General features: G+C 41.8%; 1 protein-coding gene across 2 annotated transcripts; it reads right to left on the bottom strand.

Annotated features, from left to right (window-relative positions):
* Nucleotides 1-1464: 1464 nt before the first annotated feature.
* Nucleotides 1465-19947, bottom strand: lrrc24 (leucine rich repeat containing 24). Of its 2 annotated transcripts, none has more exons than XM_058637486.1 (5): nucleotides 19545-19947; nucleotides 5956-6150; nucleotides 4816-5094; nucleotides 3934-4102; nucleotides 1465-3483 (listed from the first exon to the last, which is right to left on the bottom strand). In XM_058637486.1, the coding sequence occupies exons 2-5, from the start codon at nucleotides 6115-6117 to the stop codon at nucleotides 2237-2239; spliced, it is 1857 nt and encodes a 618-aa protein (XP_058493469.1). In that variant the 5' UTR covers nucleotides 6118-6150; nucleotides 19545-19947; the 3' UTR covers nucleotides 1465-2236. The 2 variants fall into 2 exon arrangements, with proteins under 2 accessions (XP_058493469.1, XP_058493550.1); XM_058637567.1 differs by having other exon boundaries at nucleotides 19659-19947.
* Nucleotides 19948-21713: the final 1766 nt, after the last annotated feature.

Genomic DNA, 21713 nt, shown 5'->3' with positions numbered 1-21713 from the left:
CCTCTGGTAAAGAGTCTGGGTGTCATCCTCGACAGCACTCTCTCTTTCTATCAACCGTCTCTGCCCCTCTCTCACTCCTCACACCACTGCCATCCTGGTCCACAGCTTTGTAACTTCCCATCTGGATTATTGTAACTCACTTCTGTCGGGCCCCCCTTTAAAAAACTGCAACTGGTTCAGAACTCTGCTGCCCGTATCATCTCACTAACCCTCCTCCATCCATCACATCACACCTGTCCTACAGCAGCTCCACTGCCTTCCCATCACACAACGCATCAATTATAAAATGCTGCTCCTCACTTCCAAAGCCATACACAACCTCGCACCTCCGTACCTCTCAGATCTCCTCCATATTTTCACTCCTGCCCGCGCACTCAGATCCTCCTCCTCCATCCACCTCACTATCCCTGCTGCCATTCTTGTCACCATGGGGAGCACCAGAGCATTCAGCTGCTCTGCTCCCCAGCTCTGGAATTCCCTCCCTCCTGACCTCCGAAACACAGACTCCCTCCCACATTTTTAAATCGAAATCTCAATGACCACACAGCACTGTTAAATGTTACTGTAAATATTACATTGGACTGTATTTTATTCTATATTTATGTTGCATTTGTATTGACATTGAACCATATTACATCAAATTACTAGCCAAGTACTTTTATACTTTTACTCGACGTTTAAAGGGAGTACTTCCACTTTTACTGGAGTAATATTTTACATTAGATCTCTCAACTTTTACTCAAGTATGTGGTTTATGTACTTCGTCCGCCACTGCTATCTAATAATATTGTCTAGTGACTGTTGCCTAGCCCAATGGAAAGATAGCAGCTCCATATTGGATGTATACAAAAGTTGCTAGATTCTGAAGTTGGCCAAATCAGTGTCCTTGCCAGAGAGCGAAATCAAATCCCTGTCAGACTCGGCGGGGCTCACCCATCGATAGCTTTTAAATTCTCATGGCAAGAAATATTATCATCGTAACACGAGTCTGTGATGGGGTTCATAAATGAAATGACTGTGGCATTTAACACAGATGTACAACCTGAAATTTTGAAAGAATTACAATATACCGTTGAATGACGATCAATACGCTCTTTGTTATGAAGAATAAAGAGCATTTTAAAGGCTCATTTCAACAGCACTCTCCCTTCTTCTCCTGTCTACAGGTAGTTCTGAAAGCACACCTGATACTACAGTGCTAGCAGTGCCATCAGACTCTAGAAATAAAGACTTTATTGACCATGACAACCCCCCCAAACACTGATTTGTACACAGCAACTGTGCTGCTCTCATAAGTGCAAGAGAAGAAAGAGGGAGGGAAAAAATTAAGCTTTTACAGCTCAAATTGATTTAGCAGAACAGAGCATCTGTTAGAGCAACCCGCTGACCTAGTAAGAAATCAAACACAGTTTATTTTTCCTTTTTTTTTATATATACATTTTATTATGAAGACAAAATCTGCAATATTTACATTATGGTTGGTACAAACTGATGTTAATGCAGTTAATCCCACCGAAAATTCAAGTTCAAATTATAAAAATGACCATTATTGTTATTGTTAATAAAAAAAACGTTAACATCAAAGGATGCAAATGCTATGGTTTCATAAGAGTCTTACAGCTGCACCTCTAAATCCACCCTCCCACGCCATCACCCATTCACTCATATGGGTAATGACAGTGCAGTTTCAGCGAGAAGATTCATTTAGGTGTAACTCTTTTTTAACAGGGTCCACAAAACAACAACTGTACATCACAGTGAAATTTAACGTCATCATATTTACACAAAACACAGACAGAACACACAAAGCTTAAGGAGAAAAAAAACAGTAAAAAATATGAATCACTGCTTTAATCCATAATTTATTCTGCACAGTTGCAGCCTCTTTTGTAAGGACACGGATTAACTGTCACACTAACCATTTGTAATACAGTTAGTCACTTGTAATTGGCTTTAAGTGGTCGATGTGGAGACAATGGTTCTGTTCAGTTGTTATTTTCCCCTCAATTTACAACTGTTCATCAATCAATCAGTCAGATGACAATGTTTTGTGAGGCTGGTTGGGATCCAGGATTTCCCCCGGCAACATCTAATTGACACCTGCCCCCATCCCCCCCCCACTAGGACCCACATATAAATCTGCCAGTTCACATTAGTGCACTAAGGTGATTTCCTTCAATGTCTTTAATTAATCCATCAGCATTATTGTTTCATGTCAGAACACAATAAAAACCCCTTAGCAGTGGATCTCATACGCAACCGGTGATCCAAAGAGGAGACTCTGACTGAGGAAGTGCTCCTCCGGGTCTGTAGTAAGGGGCCCCTCTCCTCCGTCTGCTGGGTTTCTGCAAAGCCCCATTCCCCCAGATCTGGTCAGTGTCTGCACCATTTCGTGGTCCAGCAAAGCCTCCTTCATACCATTCTGCTGGACGAACCCACTCATCATGGGACACCTGGATGACGTGGACCCCATAACAGGCTTGGCTCGGTTAAGGACGTACATCTCATGGCCATGGTCGTCGCGATACTCCTCCAGCTGAGCAAAGGTGGTGGGTCCATCAGAGTAATCGTTCACATAAAGGATGCTTTCTTCCTTGCTGGCACAGAAGGAGCCTCTTTCCTCTTTCTGGTACTGCTGGTGACGAGTGTAGATCATTATCAGGAGCAGAACAGCAGTAAGTGCCAACAATGAGATGCCAATTGCAATGGCGGTTTGGGTGGCAGGGCCCAGAGCACTGAAATCCATGCTGTCCTGCTCATACAGCGGCTCCTGGCTCACATCCACAACATCTGGCTGATAGAAGGAGTTGGATGAAGAGGAAAAAAAGGAGTGTGTGTGCAAACGAGGCCAGAACTGGGATGAATGTGAAGAAGAGGACATGTTGACAGCCAGGTGAAAGGTAACTCTGGCTACGCCTCCCGGGTTCCAAGCCTCGCACTCGTAGCGTCCAGCGTGTGCGACAGTCACGTTGCTGAGAAACAACATGCCACTACCCATGTCAGGGTCAAAGCTGTCCCTTTCGCCGCCTTCCTCAGTTCCGCGCACCAGCCCGTGGATCATGCCAACACCTCCGCCCGTAATGCCGCCACTGCTGGGCAGGGCTGTTACCACTCCTCCAGACCCAGGCCTGAAGAGCTCGCCATTGGGCCCCAGCTCTTGAACCAGACCTCGTGGGGATAACTGGGCTTTTCCATGGGAGGCTTTCTTCCAGGTCACCTGAGGCTGAGGGTAACCCGAGGCCTGGCAGGACACTCTGAGGCTCTCCCCTAGTCGCACAGTCAGGTGACTGGGCTCTAGTTGAACCACAGGGGGAATGCAGACCAGACTGTTGGGGGCCACCTCCACCAGGCTGAGGTGGGAGAGACGCGGTGGTTCAGAGCACATCAGCTGACGCTGTTCAGCAGAGCTCAGCAGACGCTGCCCGTCTTCACTGATCCAGGTTCTTAGCCAGCCAAGAGCGCAGTCACAGCGCCATGGGTTCTCTGAAGAAGAGAAGTCAGTTTATTCTATATGCTTTTCTTTTTTTAAATTGAAACAAATGTCCATGACATTCAAATCATTGATCACACATCAGACACACCCTTTCTCACCCCTACCTGCCCCAGTGCTGCAGCTGTATACCAACACAAACACTCCCTGGGTCAGGTCTGATAGTATTGCATGAAAGAGCCCATTTTCACATTGTTTATCATTGGAACATATGCACCAGTTTTAAGTATTAGGTTTATATGTGTAAGAGTAGGTGATTTTCCACTGACAACAGTCTGTTGGTTGTGGCTTGTTTCAAATTGCAGTGGGTAATGTGTGGATTTCACTGCTCTGACAGCTCTTCACAATTGGTCTGTGGCGCCATTACATTCAATCTTAAAGGGTTGTGTCATAATACCACAAGACATAAGGAGTTTTAGGAATTCTGTCCTTTCTGTGCCTACCTGTGACACGAAGCACCTGCAGGCTGACAAGCGGCTTGAGAGACGACGCTCCCAAGGTGCGGAGGTGATTTCTGCTGAGGTCCAGCAGAGCCAGAGATGACAGGCCTGACAGGGCTTGCTCCGCCAGCAGCTCTATGCTGTTCTCCTGCAGGTGGAGTTCCTGCAGACGCTGCACACATCAAAAAGACTTACATTACAGGAGAGAAATGTGACAGATGTAAGGTGAAGGCGAAGGAGGAATAGAAATGTTAGGTAGAAAGACTCAATTCATCCGGACTCCTTTCAGAGTTCACTTAGTACTGAAGTGATTAATTACATAATTCTGCACTTGTTATTAGAAAGTACAGAAACAGACAGTCTCGCAGTACTGGAAATGTCTCGATAACTGCCAGATCAAAAAAAAAGTCGGTCAAAGGATGTGTCAAAAATGTCACAGTGTGGGATTAATAAACCATGTCTAAGCTCTCTAGTTAGATCAGGCACCGGCGACTACACGGACTGAGCAAGGAGGACATCAAGGTAAATTGCTTTTTTATTACCTATTTATATTCTCTCTGACTGCTGTGTACCACCCCGCTGGTCAGATGGGCCACTGGGCAAATACAAGAGACATGCTGGTGGCCATCTTTTATAGTGTTATGATTCCTCGCAGCAGGCATACTGTAGGCTGTACTGTAGGGATTAGTCAGACATGCAGTCATGAACTGGATTTACAGTCGCAGACGTCAATCTATATAATCCACAAAAAACCCTGTCCCATATTGGAATTGCTTTGACTTCTACTGGTAAAAACTAAGCTTTTTCTTTGTCAACTTCACCCCAAGGATTAGGGTTGAGGTTTTTTTAAAATGTGCATTAATCATAGCCATCTGTGTGACCGACCTGCAGTCCCCTGAAGGTGTGGTCCTGCACTCGAGTGATCTGGTTGCTGGCGAGGTAGAGGATCCGGAGGTGCTCCAGACCCCGAAACATGTCAGGGGTGACCAGGTGGATGAGGTTGCCATTGAGGGCAAGCTCCAGAAGCTGCCCCTGGCTGAGAAAGGCTCCGGGCTCTAGGGCTGAGATGCTGTTGTTCTGGAGGTACAGGTAATGGAGGTTGCCCAGGCGAGTCAGGTCCTGAAGACGTATCTGTACTATTGCGTTGTCCTGGAGGAAGATGGTCTTTAGAGGAAAGAAGAGAAGGGAATTTAATTACTGGAACAGCCACAGACTGATTGCATTCGAGAAGACTGTATGTGATGTTTGAATTAGCGTTTGTTTAGAACAAGAAAGAGAATCTGGTCTGTCGCTGTGCTCCGTGGGTAGAAAAAGTGTATCAGCCCTGAGCAACATAGAGTACATTAGCAGAGGGGCAACCTTTAAACTTATCTGCTCTCACAGGCTTGTGCTGAGCTTTCAATATATGTTAATGTGGGCAGTACAAACAATGTAGAATGAGCTTGTTAGGGATCATGTAATGATGACACTGACTGAGTGGGTTGTGCAGCTTTTTCCCTGTTTTGTGGTTGAGTTTTTGTCACCAGATGCTGCAGAAACAAACATCTTAAAACTAACAAAAAAAGAGTGTTTAGAGCTGTTTGAGTAATAAGTGTGTTCCCGGCTTGATCCACAATGCAAATGTCTCTCCTTTGATTGGAAATGTGCATTCATCGGTGGTGTTTTTCAGCGAGGGAAAGTATGATCGAAGACACAGACCTGCTGAATGAGGTTAATGGAGCAATTTATGTGGTACATGCTTTTCATTAATATGCATAAGCTGCAGTGACGGTTTAGGGCCTGAACCCAAGAGGAAAAGACGGTGTGATATTTGACAACATGATCAGAGGGTGTGCATGAGTCACTTTCTGAGCAAGAATAAATAATTACACAGCCAGCGGCACAGCCCTTACCTCAGGCCATCAAAGAGGTGTAATAAGAGCGAATCAAAGAGGAAGTTAAGTGATACATAGGCAGTCGTGAGGAAGGAAGAGAGGGTCGGCTGCAGTGAACTAGCAGCACGTGACTGCTGATGAGCAAACTGACCTCTGTCACAGAGGAGATGCCCTGTGGGATTTCTTTGATCCCGAGAGAGCCACACTCCACTGTGAGGCTGTAGCAGCGACAGTCAGGGGGGCATCCCTGACATGGATGAGGGATGAGTGCTAAAGTGAGCAGGACCAATCTGGAGGACCACAAGAGGACCATAGTGGTTTTACAGCAGAGCACCACAGGTAGAACCTAAAGAAGAAGAGAAGACAGGGGAAAAAGGTGAGTTTGTGACCTCAGTTATGATGATTGACAGTAGCCGCAGATATGACTGTGAAATGGCCAGGGAGAATTGATTAGAAAAAAAAAAAAATGAAAATAAGAGTATCTCCTCATCCCTGCCTGTTTTCTATTCAGTGGAATTGCAGCAGCTTCTATTATGGGCTTCAATTAATTAAAGATGTGATAAAAGATGCACAGGTTGCCTCAAGGAGCTCTCTCTTGTCTTTTTAATGCATGCACAAACACATACACTCCACGTCTGTAGAGTCTCTCTGCCTCTCTGTCTCACTAAGGGAAACACACAGGTGCTGCAACAGATTTAGAGGCACTGTTTTGACCACTGTCTGCATACAAATATGGACAAGGTGTCAATGAATCCAATGTGGACGTTCCTGGAATCTGTATTCTCACGAATGGCCTTCACAGGCCGAGGGTGTGACGATCATTCTCACTCGATTTCTTAAATTATAAATATGTTCCTGTGAAATGTATGGTCTCTTTTGTAAATGATGGTTCTATTTATGGTCAAATAGATGATAAAGCAGGTTATCCCTCAGGGTATATGGTGTGATTTAGATACGGACACCAGAATTGAATGTCACTAATATCAATGTGATCATTGTTTCCTCTAGTATTCACGCTGTTTTGTTTCTCTCTCAGTCAGATCCACCCCTCTCTTCTTCCCTATCTCCACCCTCTCATCCATACACAGATTTGGGGGAAAAAGAAACACGAGGTCGCTAGCGAGACACGCAAAACCCAAAGCTTGAAAATGGCAGTTTGGCATCATATGTTATTTGGACCACCGTTATCTCAGAAACCACATTTAGCTGCTCCAATCTCGAGTGCTATCCTGTGTTAATCCTCTGATAAAAGAAAAGAAAGAAGGAAAAAAACTCATTGCAAAAAAACACCTCACAGCAACATCTTCCTTTGATATAAAAACATCACCGGGCAAGTCATGCGCGCACTTTTTTCATTTTAATTTCAGCAGAAGATGTATTGTTCCGCTTGACTGTGCGCTTCAAAATGACCTGAGATTTCCTGTCCAACAGCACATTGTTCATTCACTCGGACGTCAATGGCAGCAAATCACATAGAGGTACGGCAGGTCTGCAGATATAATCCTTGTTGAAATGTCACACTGAGCCTGTCACTCTGCCCCACTGACAGCGGGTAGATTTACTGTGCTTTGGCGAGCTTCATTTTTCAGAATCTTGGTCCTTTTTGGAGAAGCGGTCGTCTTATTGATCCAGTCTCACATCGTTATGAAACATTCATGAGCACCTCAGCCATGTCTCCACTCTCCATTTAGCTTTCATTTACAGTTTACTTACCCACACGGCTAATTGATAGCATTTACATGTCGCTCTGCGTGATTTGCACATTATCTAGTTTATTAATTACGAGAATAAACGCAGTTCAGTGATTAAATTGTACGATGCCTGAAATGAAGGGTTTCTTATAAAAACTTCCGTTTGCAGTGTGTTTGAACTGATCTGTCAGACCGATATCACGCTTGTCTCGCGTATTCACAAACGGAATAATCTCAAAAGATCCGAATTTAGCCCAAGCATTTCTTGTACTATCTAGTATTAGAGCAAAACAGTAAAAATATGTGACTGTATTCACAGAAAATTACTGCCTATTAGCCTCATTACAAGTTACTATTTGTTTACAGTAAATAACGGCATCTTAGATACTATTTTCACTACTTTTTTTCATTTTACAGTAATTTATTCTAAATTAGAATATTTAGCAATGTCTCCTGCATAAATACTGCATTTACGGTAACTTTGCAGCTTTGCCATGTTAATGATTTAGCACTCATGCCCTGTCTTTATTATGAATACTGTATTCAACTGTATAACTCACACTTCAAATGATCACAGTTAAAGAGAGTGTGTGTGTCTTTTCCAGCAAATGTCTGTTACATTCAAACCACTGTCAGATGAGGTCACACGGACCATGAACCCTGCAGTATATGCAATCCTGAAATGTACAGTGTAGGATATATGACACCATGTTATAACAACAAGTAGAGAATGGATGGTGGAATCTACAGAATTGAGCTGAAGCAAAATCAGAGAACCAGAAAACCCATAGTGTAAAAATGCAGAGGCAGCCCTGAGTGACTATACCGCAGCAGATTAACCCCTCACTCTCTCTGGTTGTTTGCAGCACTGAGGAGTGAGTAAAAGTAATGGTGTACCGGTCTCTCTCTACACTCTGCTCTCTCCCACATTATGTCCTTTCAACCAAGCCAGTGGAAGCAGATACCACCACCCCAACCGTCCCCCCCACCCCCCTCAATGCTCCTCAGGTCCAGCACCTCTAAAGTGTAATGAGTTTTCTCTCTACACTATCACTTCAAGTACTCCAGTACAGTAGTTCACTGTGGAATCTTTTTTTTCTTTTTCAGGATCTGAGGTGTACACCTCTCTGCCCGGCCCACACTAGAGGATAATTGGCTAGATTTCAGTCTCGATCTGGTCCTTCTGACAATCGTGGGTGATCGGAGCAGAGCCCCGCAGTAACCAATGAGAGCGAGTTGACCGGGAAACAGTTCACGTTGTTGCGTACTTCTGTTTTAGAACCGTGACTTGTACAAGCCAAGTTGATTCCATCTTCATCCACAGTGGTTTGCGTTTCTCAGCACAAAACATCGCACGCACGCAACAGCTATTAACTGACGACGACCATGTCTGTTTACGTTCTGAGACGGAGTTTCCGTGAGATCCCAAATCCCTGGAGTCTCCTCCCTGAAATGGACTGGATCGTCTACAGTCGGAAAACTGGTTACAAAGTGCGCCGTGGTTACAAAAATCCTCCAGTGTGGGACAGGCTTGAGGTGCTCGATCGAAGATCACAAATGTTGTTATTTGACGCATGATGGAATTAGCTGCTGTCCCAAATTGAGTGTAGAGTCTACATAAAGTGCATTGTTATGCCACTTCATCACGAATGCTTACAAGCCGTTTAAACTGCTTAAAGCCTAAAAACAGTGTTTAACCTCCTCCTGATTTTCATTTCGGGAGCTCTCTTCAGGGCTTTGTGACATTTACAATAACCTTTATCTTTGCCAGAGTCTGAGATTTTCATCACAACTCTTGAAGAAACTTAGGTAATGCAGCCCCACACCAGTAATTTACTGCCTATATAAGTCCTGTGCTTCAGTGGCAGAGAAGTCATTTTCAGCGTAGCCACGCTGCATTTTAAAGATGTAGAGGCAAGAGTGCGATCATCAATCTCTGACTCTTAAGCCTCATCTGAGGTCGTTATCTACCGATGTTTTGGGACCGAGCTCTCTGTCTTCAGCACTGTTCTGCAGTAATGCCCAATATTTTATTATTATATGGTACTGTTATTACTTAGTAAGTGTAAGGGATTAGAATTATAAGCAATGTGAAGCTGCTTTGCTGCATTGGGGGTGAGGTGAGTCCAGGTGCAGACATGAAAAAAAAGTACAAATCAGCTGCTGACGACTGACCTGGCCTTTTAATGCTGATTGATTATTGTGATGGATCGATGTGCATCACCACAGAGTCCTGCAGAGTTCTCTCTGCTGAAGACAACCCTGTGTTTTTATGTGTGATAGTTTATTTTTTATGTTATGGAAGGTTTTCCTTTCTGTCACAATGAGAAATATGCAGAAAACAGCCAAAGTTAGGAGAGACTGATGGGTTGTTTTTTTGTCGTGTTTGCAGTTTGACTGCTGATGTCTGTTTCAACAAAGTAGGTTCATTTCCAAAGGAAATCACTTTTTGATTGCATTTACGACCGTAATACATAGTAGAACTTATAAGCAAAATATACGTTATAAAAAGGAGGATTATGTAATAAGTAACTTATTCCTTGCCCAACATGGGTCCTGAGGTCCTACTACAAGATAAGCGAGGCAGTTTTTCCATCTCTGACATGCTCCTGCTGATATGGACAAATATTTTATTGTCCAACTCTTTTACCCTCTTTTTTTCCCCTCTATTTTTAGGTTGCTTTACAGCAGAGTTTGTCAATGCTGATGCTGCAGCACAGACCTTCCCTCTCAAGCAGCGCGTGTGGAGAGGAGGTGTAGAAATCTAGTTCTCCGATTACTCGATTTTACTTTTTTCCTGCAATGAATTATTGCTCAATCGATTCCTCCAAAAAAAGAGAAAAAAAGACTGCAGCCCAGACATTTTCGAGGATATACAAGCTAGATTATCACTGTGTGACCTACATAAGCTTGTTCAGTCATTTATTTTCTCTCAGCTAAAACAGAGAGAGAGACACTTATTAACAAGAGTGTGCCATTTCCTCTCTAGAGCTCTTCAAACAAGCGTGGAGAGAAATTATGTATTTCCATTGTGGGGAAGAGAAAGTGCAAAAAAAATGAGTTTTACAAAAGGCCTTGGTCTGTCATTGAGTTTTGCTGGCACTTTCACGGCGTGATGACTTTTAAATAGCTTTGGCTTATTTGAAAAGTGTCAGAATAGGGAGGAAAAAAAACCCGAAAGACACTCGCTGAAAAAAATATACAGCGTACGAGGTCTGATGTTTGTTGACTTGAGCCCAACATCAATGCAAATAACATCCTGCCAGCAAGAGAAAATAGCTTATGCATTTCACCGCTCATTTCTGTGATAAGAAATGATGGGAAAGAGAAAAAAAGAAGCCCCAGCGTACTTACACTACGCATGCAGCGTGAAGAGACACGGTTTGCGAACAGAAAGAAGACGAGGACAAAAATAAAATGATGGAGGCAGAGGCTTCTTTAAATACAGCATGTCTTTACTGTACTCTCTAGTGTTTCACAACCTTTTCCTTCTCACGTCGTGCTGATGCGGAAATCCCGCGGATAAGAGGTCAATTTGTTCATTTCAGTCTCTATAATCCTTTGTGGAATATGCGCAATCTCTGCAATCAGATGCGTGTCATAGCTAAGCTGCCGGCTGTTTCCTGCTTTATACGTTGTTGTTTTTCCCTTTAAAAGCTTTGCTGTATCTCTGCAACTGAGTGTGTGAAAACATGTCAATAGGACGATTAGAGTCTAATGTTGTTTACATACGGTTGAAGGACACCAGTGGCCGAGACCCGGTGCAGCAGAGGTCAGTCAACGCATGTCAAAGGAAGTCTAATAAACAGCTCATCACACAAAGGCTGTTCGAGCTTCTTTACGTTCCTTTCATCTCCCAGAACATGCGTTCACGCTCTCAATGAGAACATGATTCTGTACCAGACTCAAGACTCTGCTCGGAGTCTGTTTATTAAATCCTATTCTGTCTCGTTATTCTTTACATAGTGCTTTGTTTTCCCAAGCTAAACAAATCATCCGCCGCTGAACAATCACATCCTCGCTTGCCAAACATTCATAGCACAGACAGTTGTTTTTTTTCTTTCTGTCTTTCTCTTTCAAATTTTCGGCAATTTTTCTGAGCAGGGTACGTCGGTTGCAGCAGACAGCCAAAGAGCTGCAGGCAGAGGCAGAGTTCACATCCCATGTGCTGCCATCGGTACAGGTCGGCCTCATTCGTTGTTATGGTAACGTGCGTGATGAGGGAAGGTCTGATTGCGGAGCCTGAAGGCCAAGTGCAGTTCCTGTGAGTTGGTGTTAGGCAAACAGCTCTGCTGAAATAGAAGCTGTCATTTCCCAGGGAAAATTGCTTACACAGGCTTGAGCTATGTGATGACCCAGAGCTAAAATCGTAAATTCTATCTGCTTTCTTTGTGTTTTTTTTTGTTTTGTTTTTTACTCTCCAGCTTCTTTTTAACGATTTCTCTGAATGCTTGCATCATGTTGCCTGCCCCTGCTCCCCATCGCTGACCTCTTTCCTTTCTCGTCCCTCGTCCTTCTGCTCTGAGTGACGGGTGCTAAATCATTTGTCTCACCGTATCCTTTTGTCCACAAATATACTAAGGCCAAGGCTGTGGGGGAACGAACGGCCGGGGACGCTAACCCAGGAGCAACACGCTGACTTAGAGCGATTGACTCTCCGCCGTGCACGCACGTACAAACACGCTGATGAAAATGCAGAGCACGCCCATGGAGTCGCACTTGTGCACAGCGTTCAGGGACAAACACTGGGACTGGCAGACACGCGGGGACAGTAAGACACACACACACACAGACTGTTAAGCACTCACACATCCTTGCCAGCAGCCATCATCATTCACAGACACAGCACATCAGATACAAGCAGACAACGACACGTTCCCACACACTCACTCTCTTAGTGAGGACGTGCATTAAGCCCCTAATCGTAATCTTAAACATCACAACTGAACACCTAGCCCTAACTCTAAATCCACGTCTCAGCACAGTTCACACAGCGAGAGGCAGCCAAAATGTCGTCATTTTCCCAAAAACACACTCACTAAGTATTTTTTTGGTCCTCACAAAGATATACATACAAGTTCCCTCCCCCATGCTCACACACACACACACACACGTTGTTGTGTCAACAGTGAAGAAAGCTCTACTCAGTTAATAAGCCAACATCGATTTTATTTTTTCCTCACTACAGCTCTGTCCAGCTGGGCTCGGCAGCCATTGATTTTCACTGTGAAAACAGATGTTTGGGGTGGGGGTGTGTGTGTGTGGGGGGGGGGGGGGGGGTGTTTGAGATTACATTTGTGAGTTTCTCTGTTGAGGAGATACAAAGTAAATGAGTGCATGTTAGTTATTGTTGGGAGACTTTGTGTGTGTGTGTGTGTGTGTGTGTGTGCAGCAGCGGCATCATTCTGCCACTTCTCCCAGCACAGAGTCCACAGCCAACAATCATTCTCCCTGTACTTGGACAAACCCCGATAAATCTTTGCCTTTTTTTTCTCCTTTTTTTTTTAAAGCGTGAACACGGTACACTGCAGTGACTGATGTGCCTGCTTTGTGGAGAGTACGGTAAACTGGCCAAGCAGAAGCGCTCAAATGTAATCGATCTAAACAACATGGAGGCTCACACCGTCCCCAAAATCTCACATTCAATCAGAGATTCTGAAATGTGACCGGCGGACCCGGTTACTCCAACCAACCGCTCATGATTTGTGAACATTAACATTCAATCGTCCACTTAGTGTCAACAGGTGGCTTGAGCGTCGGAATTTGTGCCATTCATTTTGAGTTGTGGTGGATAATTTGAAGCTAAAAGCACAATGGCAGCCATATGAATGCATAATCAATATCCATTTTCCACACAAGATTTACTTTTATGCACTCGCAGTCCAGGAAAGGTGATTGTAACGGCTCATCATCATCACTCAGAGCTTTAAGAGAGACTCTAAAGATCTTATTGCCGCGCGATGCCTCTGTGTATGTCATACTGTACTTTCTTTGCTATAAATCCTCTCCCTCGTCTGACTAAATAGCTGAGTAAATAATGTATGACTTCAAAACAGCTTAATATATTATGCAGGGGAAAACCTGGGCACGAATTCCAACGCAGACAAAGACATTTTGTCTTTCTATTCAGGCATCTACTGCTCCCTGTGGACTTCTGAGTAATTACCGAAACAGTGTGGTCTCTATGATTTAGTGCACGTGTAATATACCATTGTCCAGACTGTGTCCAGAAAACTTAACTGGAGCTGCGTGGTGAAGGAAACAGCAGCACGTGTATTTGGCACATGCAGGCACGTGGTTCAGGGAACATTTCATTGCTGTCGGCGGAGTCTGCATTTTTCAATAATGCACATATTATCATATTCATGGGAAGCCATGGTAACCACCCTGAACTTACACATTAATTAACCTCTACTGTACATAAGCTGCACAATATTATAATAAACACAATATTATAATAAACTTAGGTGCAATCATTTAACGGACCCCATTCTTTTTCTACCCTGTTACTTTTCTTTCTTTCTTTTTTATCCTATTTGTTGCTTGTTGTTTTTATACGTGTGTGTTTTAACCCTTTAACACCAAAAATCATCAACATGATGATTCGCCGGCTTCTTGAAAGCCTGTGTAATTACGGTAATGCAAAGTTAAGGAATCTTAATCTCAAAAATATGGTTTTAAAATCCTACTGAAGTCAGTAGCAGTAGAATCCACTTCTGAAACTTTTCACAGGTAATTTTTGTACCTGTGAGTTGTGTCTTGTCTGCTCAGTCTGTGTCTCCACAGACGCAAAAACAAAACACTGTTATACCGAGAGTGAGATAGAGAGTTAAATCAGCAATGTGTGCACTAATCCAAGACATGTTTCTATTTAAAATGTATGAACTACAGCTTTAAATTGAAAATGATCTCCTTAATCGTTTCATGCTTTTACAGCTTGTTAATAATGGAGGGCTCTTGTCCATTTGGGCTCCACTTCTTGATAAGGTGGCCTTTATGAATTATTAATTAAGCTTAACTATAAGGGAGAATTAAGAGGTTTTTGGTGTCAATGCATTTACTAGTGCAAGTTGCCAAAAATCGATATTTGAGTCAATACTAAAAACAACTTTTCTCAGTGCTGAACGAACTATTTGTAACTGCATTATTGTTTATTTTTAAAATGGAGTAGAGTTCGGGTTAATTGATTCAGGCCGTTTCAGGCTGATGATACCAGTGTTTGGTGGTTTTGAAATTCTTAAGTGTGAATGGCAACTCTAATGTAAAGCACTGTATACAGTAAATACAGTAAATACCATTGAAGGGTAAACTTTGCACGTATACGTGTGCATGACAATTTTAGGGATTTACAATTTGTAGATCTACAAAGGCATTAGCATTTAGTCACAGGTATCTAGAACAGGAAAATGTGGTATTTTCACATTATGATCAGCGGGCCGGATTGGACCCTCTGGTGGGCCGGTTCTGGCCCGGGGGCCATAGTTTGACACCACTGACCTAACCTCATGTGGCTGGACTTTATTGCCTTCATTGCATTTAGACATTTAGGTATGTTATTTACCACTGATCTAACACAATGAGCTCCTGATTGCACTGGATTTTAATGTCAAATTTCTGCTTTTTTGTGCAAATTATTGCTCAAATTAAAACAAATAGTATTAATTTGTGTGTTTGTGTGTTTATGTCTTTGTCACGCATGTAGTTAAGACATTATGTCACACTTTTATTTCATGGTGTCACCTTTTGTAATGTAACTGTCACTATTTTCCACTATTCACATTTTAAATAAATCAATGACACTTACTCCCTTTTTTCCCCTCATGATTTCTTTTGTCACTTATTTCCAAATGCCAATGTTTTCTTTCTCTCTTTCTCTATCTCCGTCTTTCACACGGACACACGTGGACACACACGTGGACACACACGTGCGCACACACACACCATCCAATCTAATTGTCAAGTTTGGTTGATGCAGTTGATCACAGCAATTTTGTTGACAGCAGCTGTGTGTGTGTGTGTGTGTGTGTGTGCGTGCGCGCGCATGCATGTGTGACAGGCTGCAGAACGTATGAGTCAGTGGTTATTTGTCGGTGCAGAAGAAGTGGTTTGGATTTTATAATTCTCTCCGTTTTCAGCAGTGTAGTCACAGCGCCCTCGTGTTTGCTCACTGGCAGTCTCTGACTGTGGGAGAGGGAGTGGGTTCAAGAAAGCAAAAGTGGACAAACAAAGAGACAGACAGAGAGAGTCTTGTCTTAAGGACTTCTTTTCCTTACACTAACCTTAAAACCCAGTCTCCAGGATCATATGCTGCACTAAACCTAGACCTAACTCAAACCATAAATCAGGATTAAAATTATGGAGACTTGTCAAATCCATTCTATTCAGTTTTATTTGTAGATTAAAATGGAATATTAAGGCCAAACAACAAAGAAAAAAAAATTGAATCTTTCGGGAATAAATTTGTTATATTGTGCGAATAAACTCGTAATAGTATCATTATTTCATTTCATTTTAAAAATGAGGTTAAAATCAGCAGGTTGCAGCTGATCGTCTTTGCTTGATTAATAATGACTTTATTCTCGTAATATTACAACTTTATTCTCATAATGTTATGACTTTTTTAATATTACGAGTTTATTCTCGTAATATTAAATATTTTTTCTTTTATTAAAAGAATAAAGAAAGTCGTAACATTACGACTTTATTCTCGCAACATTACGTCTTTATTCTCGTAACATTACGACTTTATTCTCGTAACATTACAACTTTATTCTCGTAACATTACGACTTTATTCTAATATTAATATTACGACTTTATTCTCATAATATTACGACTTTATTCTCGTAACATTACGACTTTATTCTCGTAATATTACGACTTTATTCTAATATTCATATTACGACTTTATTCTCGTAATATAATGACTTTTTTTATATTACGAGTTTATTCTCGAAAGATTAAATGTTTACTCTTCAGTTCAGTTTGGCCCTAATACTCTGTCGCGGTATTGCGCTGAATCACAACACAACATACATTATCTCAAGGTGATGTACAAAGCAAGATAGAAACCTTACAATATTATAGAGAGGAGAAAAACCCAACACTTCACACAACGAGCAAACACTAGGCAACAGGAAGAAATCTCTGACAGAACCAGACTCCAAAATATGCAGCATCTGCCTCAATCGGTTGGGGTGAAAGGAAAAATGGGAGACAGAGAGGAAAAGAGGGAGATGAGGTAGAGACAGAAGAGAGAGACCAAGTTATGACATATTTATAATACTACAATGTCCTTTATACACGCAGTAGCACAGTTGATAAACTGATATAAATGAATTATTATTAGCATAATAATCTTGGCAATATTACTATTGCTGCTAATGATAATAATAATATGTGTGAACTATTAATCGTCCCATATCGATACAAACACTTTTATTTTGAAATGATGTGAGTATTTCAACGTCTTTTTCTCAAAATGTTGGACTTATCTTAGCACTCGGGTATGAATTTCTGCCTCATTAGGACCAGGTTTTGGTCTCCACGAGGACAACTGGTCCTGACAATGTCAGTGTTTTAATGCCAGAAAAGGCTCAGGAATACACACATGCGTCATATTTAACTGCGGCTCAGTGTTTTTTTCCACATGTGCACTGGAATCCGACAGGTTGGATGATGGATGATCGGGAACAAGAACAGTTCTATTCAATGAGTATTCACATGAACGGCCTCAGATTTGATTATGATTTGTTTTAAGCTGCAGCGTTATTGTGTTTCCACCAATGTTTTAGTTGAGTGAATCTGAATTGTAAACATCACTCCTTTTTTATGACCATTCAGCCAAAAGTATGATTCAAGTAGCAATAAAAATGTGTGTGCGTGTGTGTGTGTGTGTGTGCAAAAATGAAATGAGAACGATGCTTTGATAACGGCCGCTTATCACCGTGCAATATTGCATTTCTGTAATTTTGGACGTCTGCAGGCGAAGCCGCTGCATCCTCATAAATGATGCCATGCAAGTGTCAGCATCTGTTGACTGTGAGTGATGGATGTCAGACGTGTGTCAATTTACACTCTGCCATGAAGCCTGCGTTGTTATCTGTGCAGTGAAGCAGATACAGATGGAAAATAATGAAACTGTAAAAGTAATCAGTTTTTCTTTTTCCTCCTCCTCCTCCTCCTCATGCATTTCTTATTCTGATGATCTTTACCATCTGCCCGTGTCCGTCTTATGTTGGACACCATACAATTATAGCCGAGCGAGTCTTGGTTGAGCGCCTGGCAGACGCAAGCCAATGAAAAATTAAAGATCTCTCCAGGCGTAAGAAGTCAACTTGTCTGCATGGATCTGCCCACACGAGACGGATCCATATCAGCCCAACACTCCCCCACTCCCACTCCACTCCAACCCGCACCCTCGGAGTCAAACAAACGAGGTCCTATCTGGGGCCCCACTGTTTGGCTCCACACAGTGTCATGTGCTGAATAGCAATTAACCAGTGGGAACATGAGGGAAGGGAATTTGACACTCAGGAGTCAGAATGAGGAAACATGACGTGTCTCATTGTCAGAACAGACGGACGCAGTGTCGGTCGGCTCACACTGACCTCGGCACACTACATTCTTCTTGGCATCCCCTGTTGTGTCACTGTAATATCCCTGCCAGCTTCCCTTTGAGGCAAGTGCTGTGTTCAGCAGTAATCTTATTACAGGCCTATTTCATTTTTTCCCCCATCACAACAGTATCACTTTAATGTCCCCATGTGATTGGAATATACAGTGGCTCTGCAGAGAAATTGGTATTGTATAAGATGGCTGTTTTATTGTGGGATTATACTGCGACATGATGGGAGCAACTTTAGACAGTCTCTACAGACACTGCAGGATCTCTGCTCCGACCACATTCACTTCATAACTCACTCCCATGGGATTTCAATAGCGTTTTATGACGAGAAACAACCAGAAAAGTTGCTTTCTTTTTGTTCAGTGTAAAAGGCCAGTTTATTAGGGACACCCCGCAGTCTAACAGCATTTTTGTTCTCAGTTTTTTCAGATTTTTTTCAGATTACAACTTGAAGTAAATAATCATTTGCGGTGCTGCTGAATTGTTTCATTCAATATGGATCAATCTTTTTTATTATTATTATTTATTATTATACCGTGTTATCTTGCACATGTCAGAAGCAGGTGAGAAACATAGTTTCGCTTCAATGCGAGTATTTCTTTATTATTTTCTTCAAATAAATAAAGGATCTTGAATCCTGAATAAAAATACACCGTGGCCACTTTGTTATTGGCACATGGAGTCCATGCAGTCCATTATCATATCTATTTGCACAAAGCTCATGATGTCCACACTGAGTGGACACAGATGTTAATATAGGATTATTGAGCTATATTTTAACGGGTAATTGTCTTTCCCATTTAAGTATATCTTTTAAAAAGGAACATTGCATACATTGGAAAAATAGACTTTATATTAGAACGGTTTGGGATAGATTATACAGAGGTAATTTTAAATGTAGAGCTGCACAGTATTCTCAATTTAGGGTCTTTTTTTGTATGTTGCTAAGCATATTGAGAAAGATAAAGACATATTACTATTGAATGGTAGCTCTAATTACTATTTGTTTTAATTGAGCGATGGATTCATTCAACACATTCATTTATTAAATGACACCAATATTCAGATTACGTGCTCTTGACATGCGTCACTGTTTAGCTCAAACTTCATCACAGAGGATATTCAAAACCCTACACATCATATCTACTGTATAATATTTTTGTTTTCCTCTCCCACTCTGTCTAATCTCCTGTAGGATGCAGATGCATTCACACACAGAACAACATCCCTGAGGTGGAGGTTTAGGGGATTAAACTGGAACAACTGTCAGATGGGGTTTCTCTCACAAACAACCTCTGACAATCTCTCGTGTCACTATCCCACTCGCACACTGTGCCCCCTTTTCTCTCTCCCTCTCTCTCTCTCTCTCTCTCCCTCTCTCTCTTTTTTCCTGCTCCCCACACCACCGCACATCTGCGACCTACCGTTTCCCCGCGTGCGCGGACACTTGTTCGTGGCGGCAGCAGACTCCTTCGTTCCTCACGTGGGACTTGAAATAAATGAAAACAGTGAAAACAAAAAAGAAGATAAGCTCCTACTTGGAATCACTGCAGGCGGATGAGGCAGAGCATCGCTTCCCTCCCTCGCTCCCTCGCTCCTGACTGGGCAGCGGGTCTAGAGTCCACACAGGCTCAGCTCGTCCATGGTAATTGGATGCTGGAGGAGAAACTGCTCGTCTCTCTCCGCCAAAGCTGGACGTCAGCGTCGATGATGGTTGACTCACACACTTTTGACGATGTTTTCCCTCCCGTGTTACTTACATTCCCTTTGCTTTGCTCTGTATACAAACAGTAACAGTGTAACTGTAATTATCCCTGTGTGAACTGACTCCCTCCCCCTTTCTCTCTCTCTCTCTCCCTCTCTCTCTCTCTAAAGAGAAAGGGAGGAGTGTCTTCATTCTGGTTCACTTTCAGAGCATACACTACACTGGGCGGTCCCTAATCCCTTAGTGTCTTACTTCACTCTAAGTGTGGGTTTATTTCTTTTTTATTATTATTTTTGTTTATTGGGAAAAGAACGAGTTTCCAAAAAGGGAAACTAAGTTATTTCAGCACCATGGACAGCGACCTCTTATTTTGTGATGCACGTGTGTGTGGGTGGGTGTTAGTTTAGTTTATTTATTTCATTGTATTCACAGATAACAATAATAATAATACAAATTAATATACAAATGTAATATATGTCTTGAATGAAAAGGAGCAGAGAGAAGAATGCTCTTTTTTATTCTGTCGCCTTTATCCCAAGTGATCAATTTACATAGTACGTAGTGGCCGTTTGTCAACAAAAATATGTTAATAAAACAAAATGACTCTTAATGAACTTAAATAATTTATTATAGTAAATAAAATAGTGATAGTCCAACACAGTTACTCACTTTCCTTTTGTTAAGCAAACAAACAAGCAAATTATTCAACTTTAAAGGGGAAAAACCATCCTTTTGTTAATATGCAAATTTTTATTATGAGCTTTTAACATCATTTGGAAAATACCATAATCTACTAATTCATAAAGTTATAAAACAGTTTTAATAGCAGAAATAATGGATTTGGTGTGTGTGTGTGTGTGTGTGTGTGTGTGTGTGTGTGCTTCACATTTTCCAGGAATAAAAAGTGTGTGAAACAGCTGCGGGAGGACGGACTTGAGTTGAGGAAGTGCCATTTTCTGTCATGGCCAAGGGCAAGAGAATCCGAGCTGAACCGCAGCTCTTCAATCTCCTGCACAAACATATTGCTCAGTCAAAGCAGCCGACAGGCCACAACTCATTAGGCTGCTGCTTGTGAGGAAAAATGGGGGAGAATTTAAAGTTGAAGGCTGTGAACATAATGGCCGTGTGTTTTCATTCCAGGGAACAATTAAACCTGATATTTGACTAAAATTGCTGAAACAATTAGAAATATTTCACTTTTATCTGATGTCACAAGAAATCACAAAAACAAGTATCTTACCAGGAAATGACTTTGGTAGAAGTTAAAGTCACTTTAAAAAAAATAAATAAATAAAATATTACTCAAGTAAAAGTCTTAAAGTATATGACATTTACTGTACTTACATATTTACTGCAAGTATCAAAAGTAATTTTCAGACACAAAATTAAGTACTACTTAAGTTTTAGAAGTAAAGGTATTGAAAAAGTGAGGAATAAGGATTGAGCCATTCAACTGGAAGGTTGTGGGTTCAATTCCTGGTCCTTGAGCAAGACACTTAACCCCATGTTGCAGTGTGTGAATGGGTGGAAACTGGGTGGAAAATGGGTGGAAGTAGTACATCAAGACTAGGAATGCTCTATATAAATACAGACCATAATACCAACTCATTTACTTCTGATTTTACAAGTAACAAAGAAGGTTAGTGTGAACCCTCTAATCAAACTTATTTTGAATTATACTTTTATTGTGAACTATATCATTTATATGCTTCCATATGCATACAAACACTTTTATTTTGAAATCCTATCATATTTTACTACTACATCTAATCATTTTGTTTTATTGTGATATGATATTATATCATGGTGGAATATCATGATATAATTTGAAGCTCATATTGCCCACCCTGACTGAATAGTTGGGACTTCATATGAAGATGATTCACAT

Source organism: Solea solea, chromosome 1, assembly GCF_958295425.1.
Source record: "Solea solea chromosome 1, fSolSol10.1, whole genome shotgun sequence".
NCBI classification, from domain to species: domain Eukaryota; kingdom Metazoa; phylum Chordata; class Actinopteri; order Pleuronectiformes; family Soleidae; genus Solea; species Solea solea.
The sequence above is the reverse complement of the archived record's forward strand: the minus strand, read 5'-3'. Positions and strand labels throughout refer to the sequence as shown.

What these genes read in the sequence shown, in the direction of transcription:
- lrrc24 (XM_058637486.1), bottom strand. Translation starts at nt 6,117, where the DNA reads ATGGTCCTCTTGTGGTCCTCCAGATTGGTCCTGCTCACTTTAGCACTC. An exon ending in ACACCTTCAGGGGACTGCAG is followed by an intron (nt 4,103 to 4,815) that starts GTCGGTCACACA and finishes TGATGTGTGCAG; the next exon opens with CGTCTGCAGGAACTCCACCT. An exon ending in GCAGGTGCTTCGTGTCACAG is followed by an intron (nt 3,484 to 3,933) that starts GTAGGCACAGAA and finishes TCTCTTCTTCAG; the next exon opens with AGAACCCATGGCGCTGTGAC.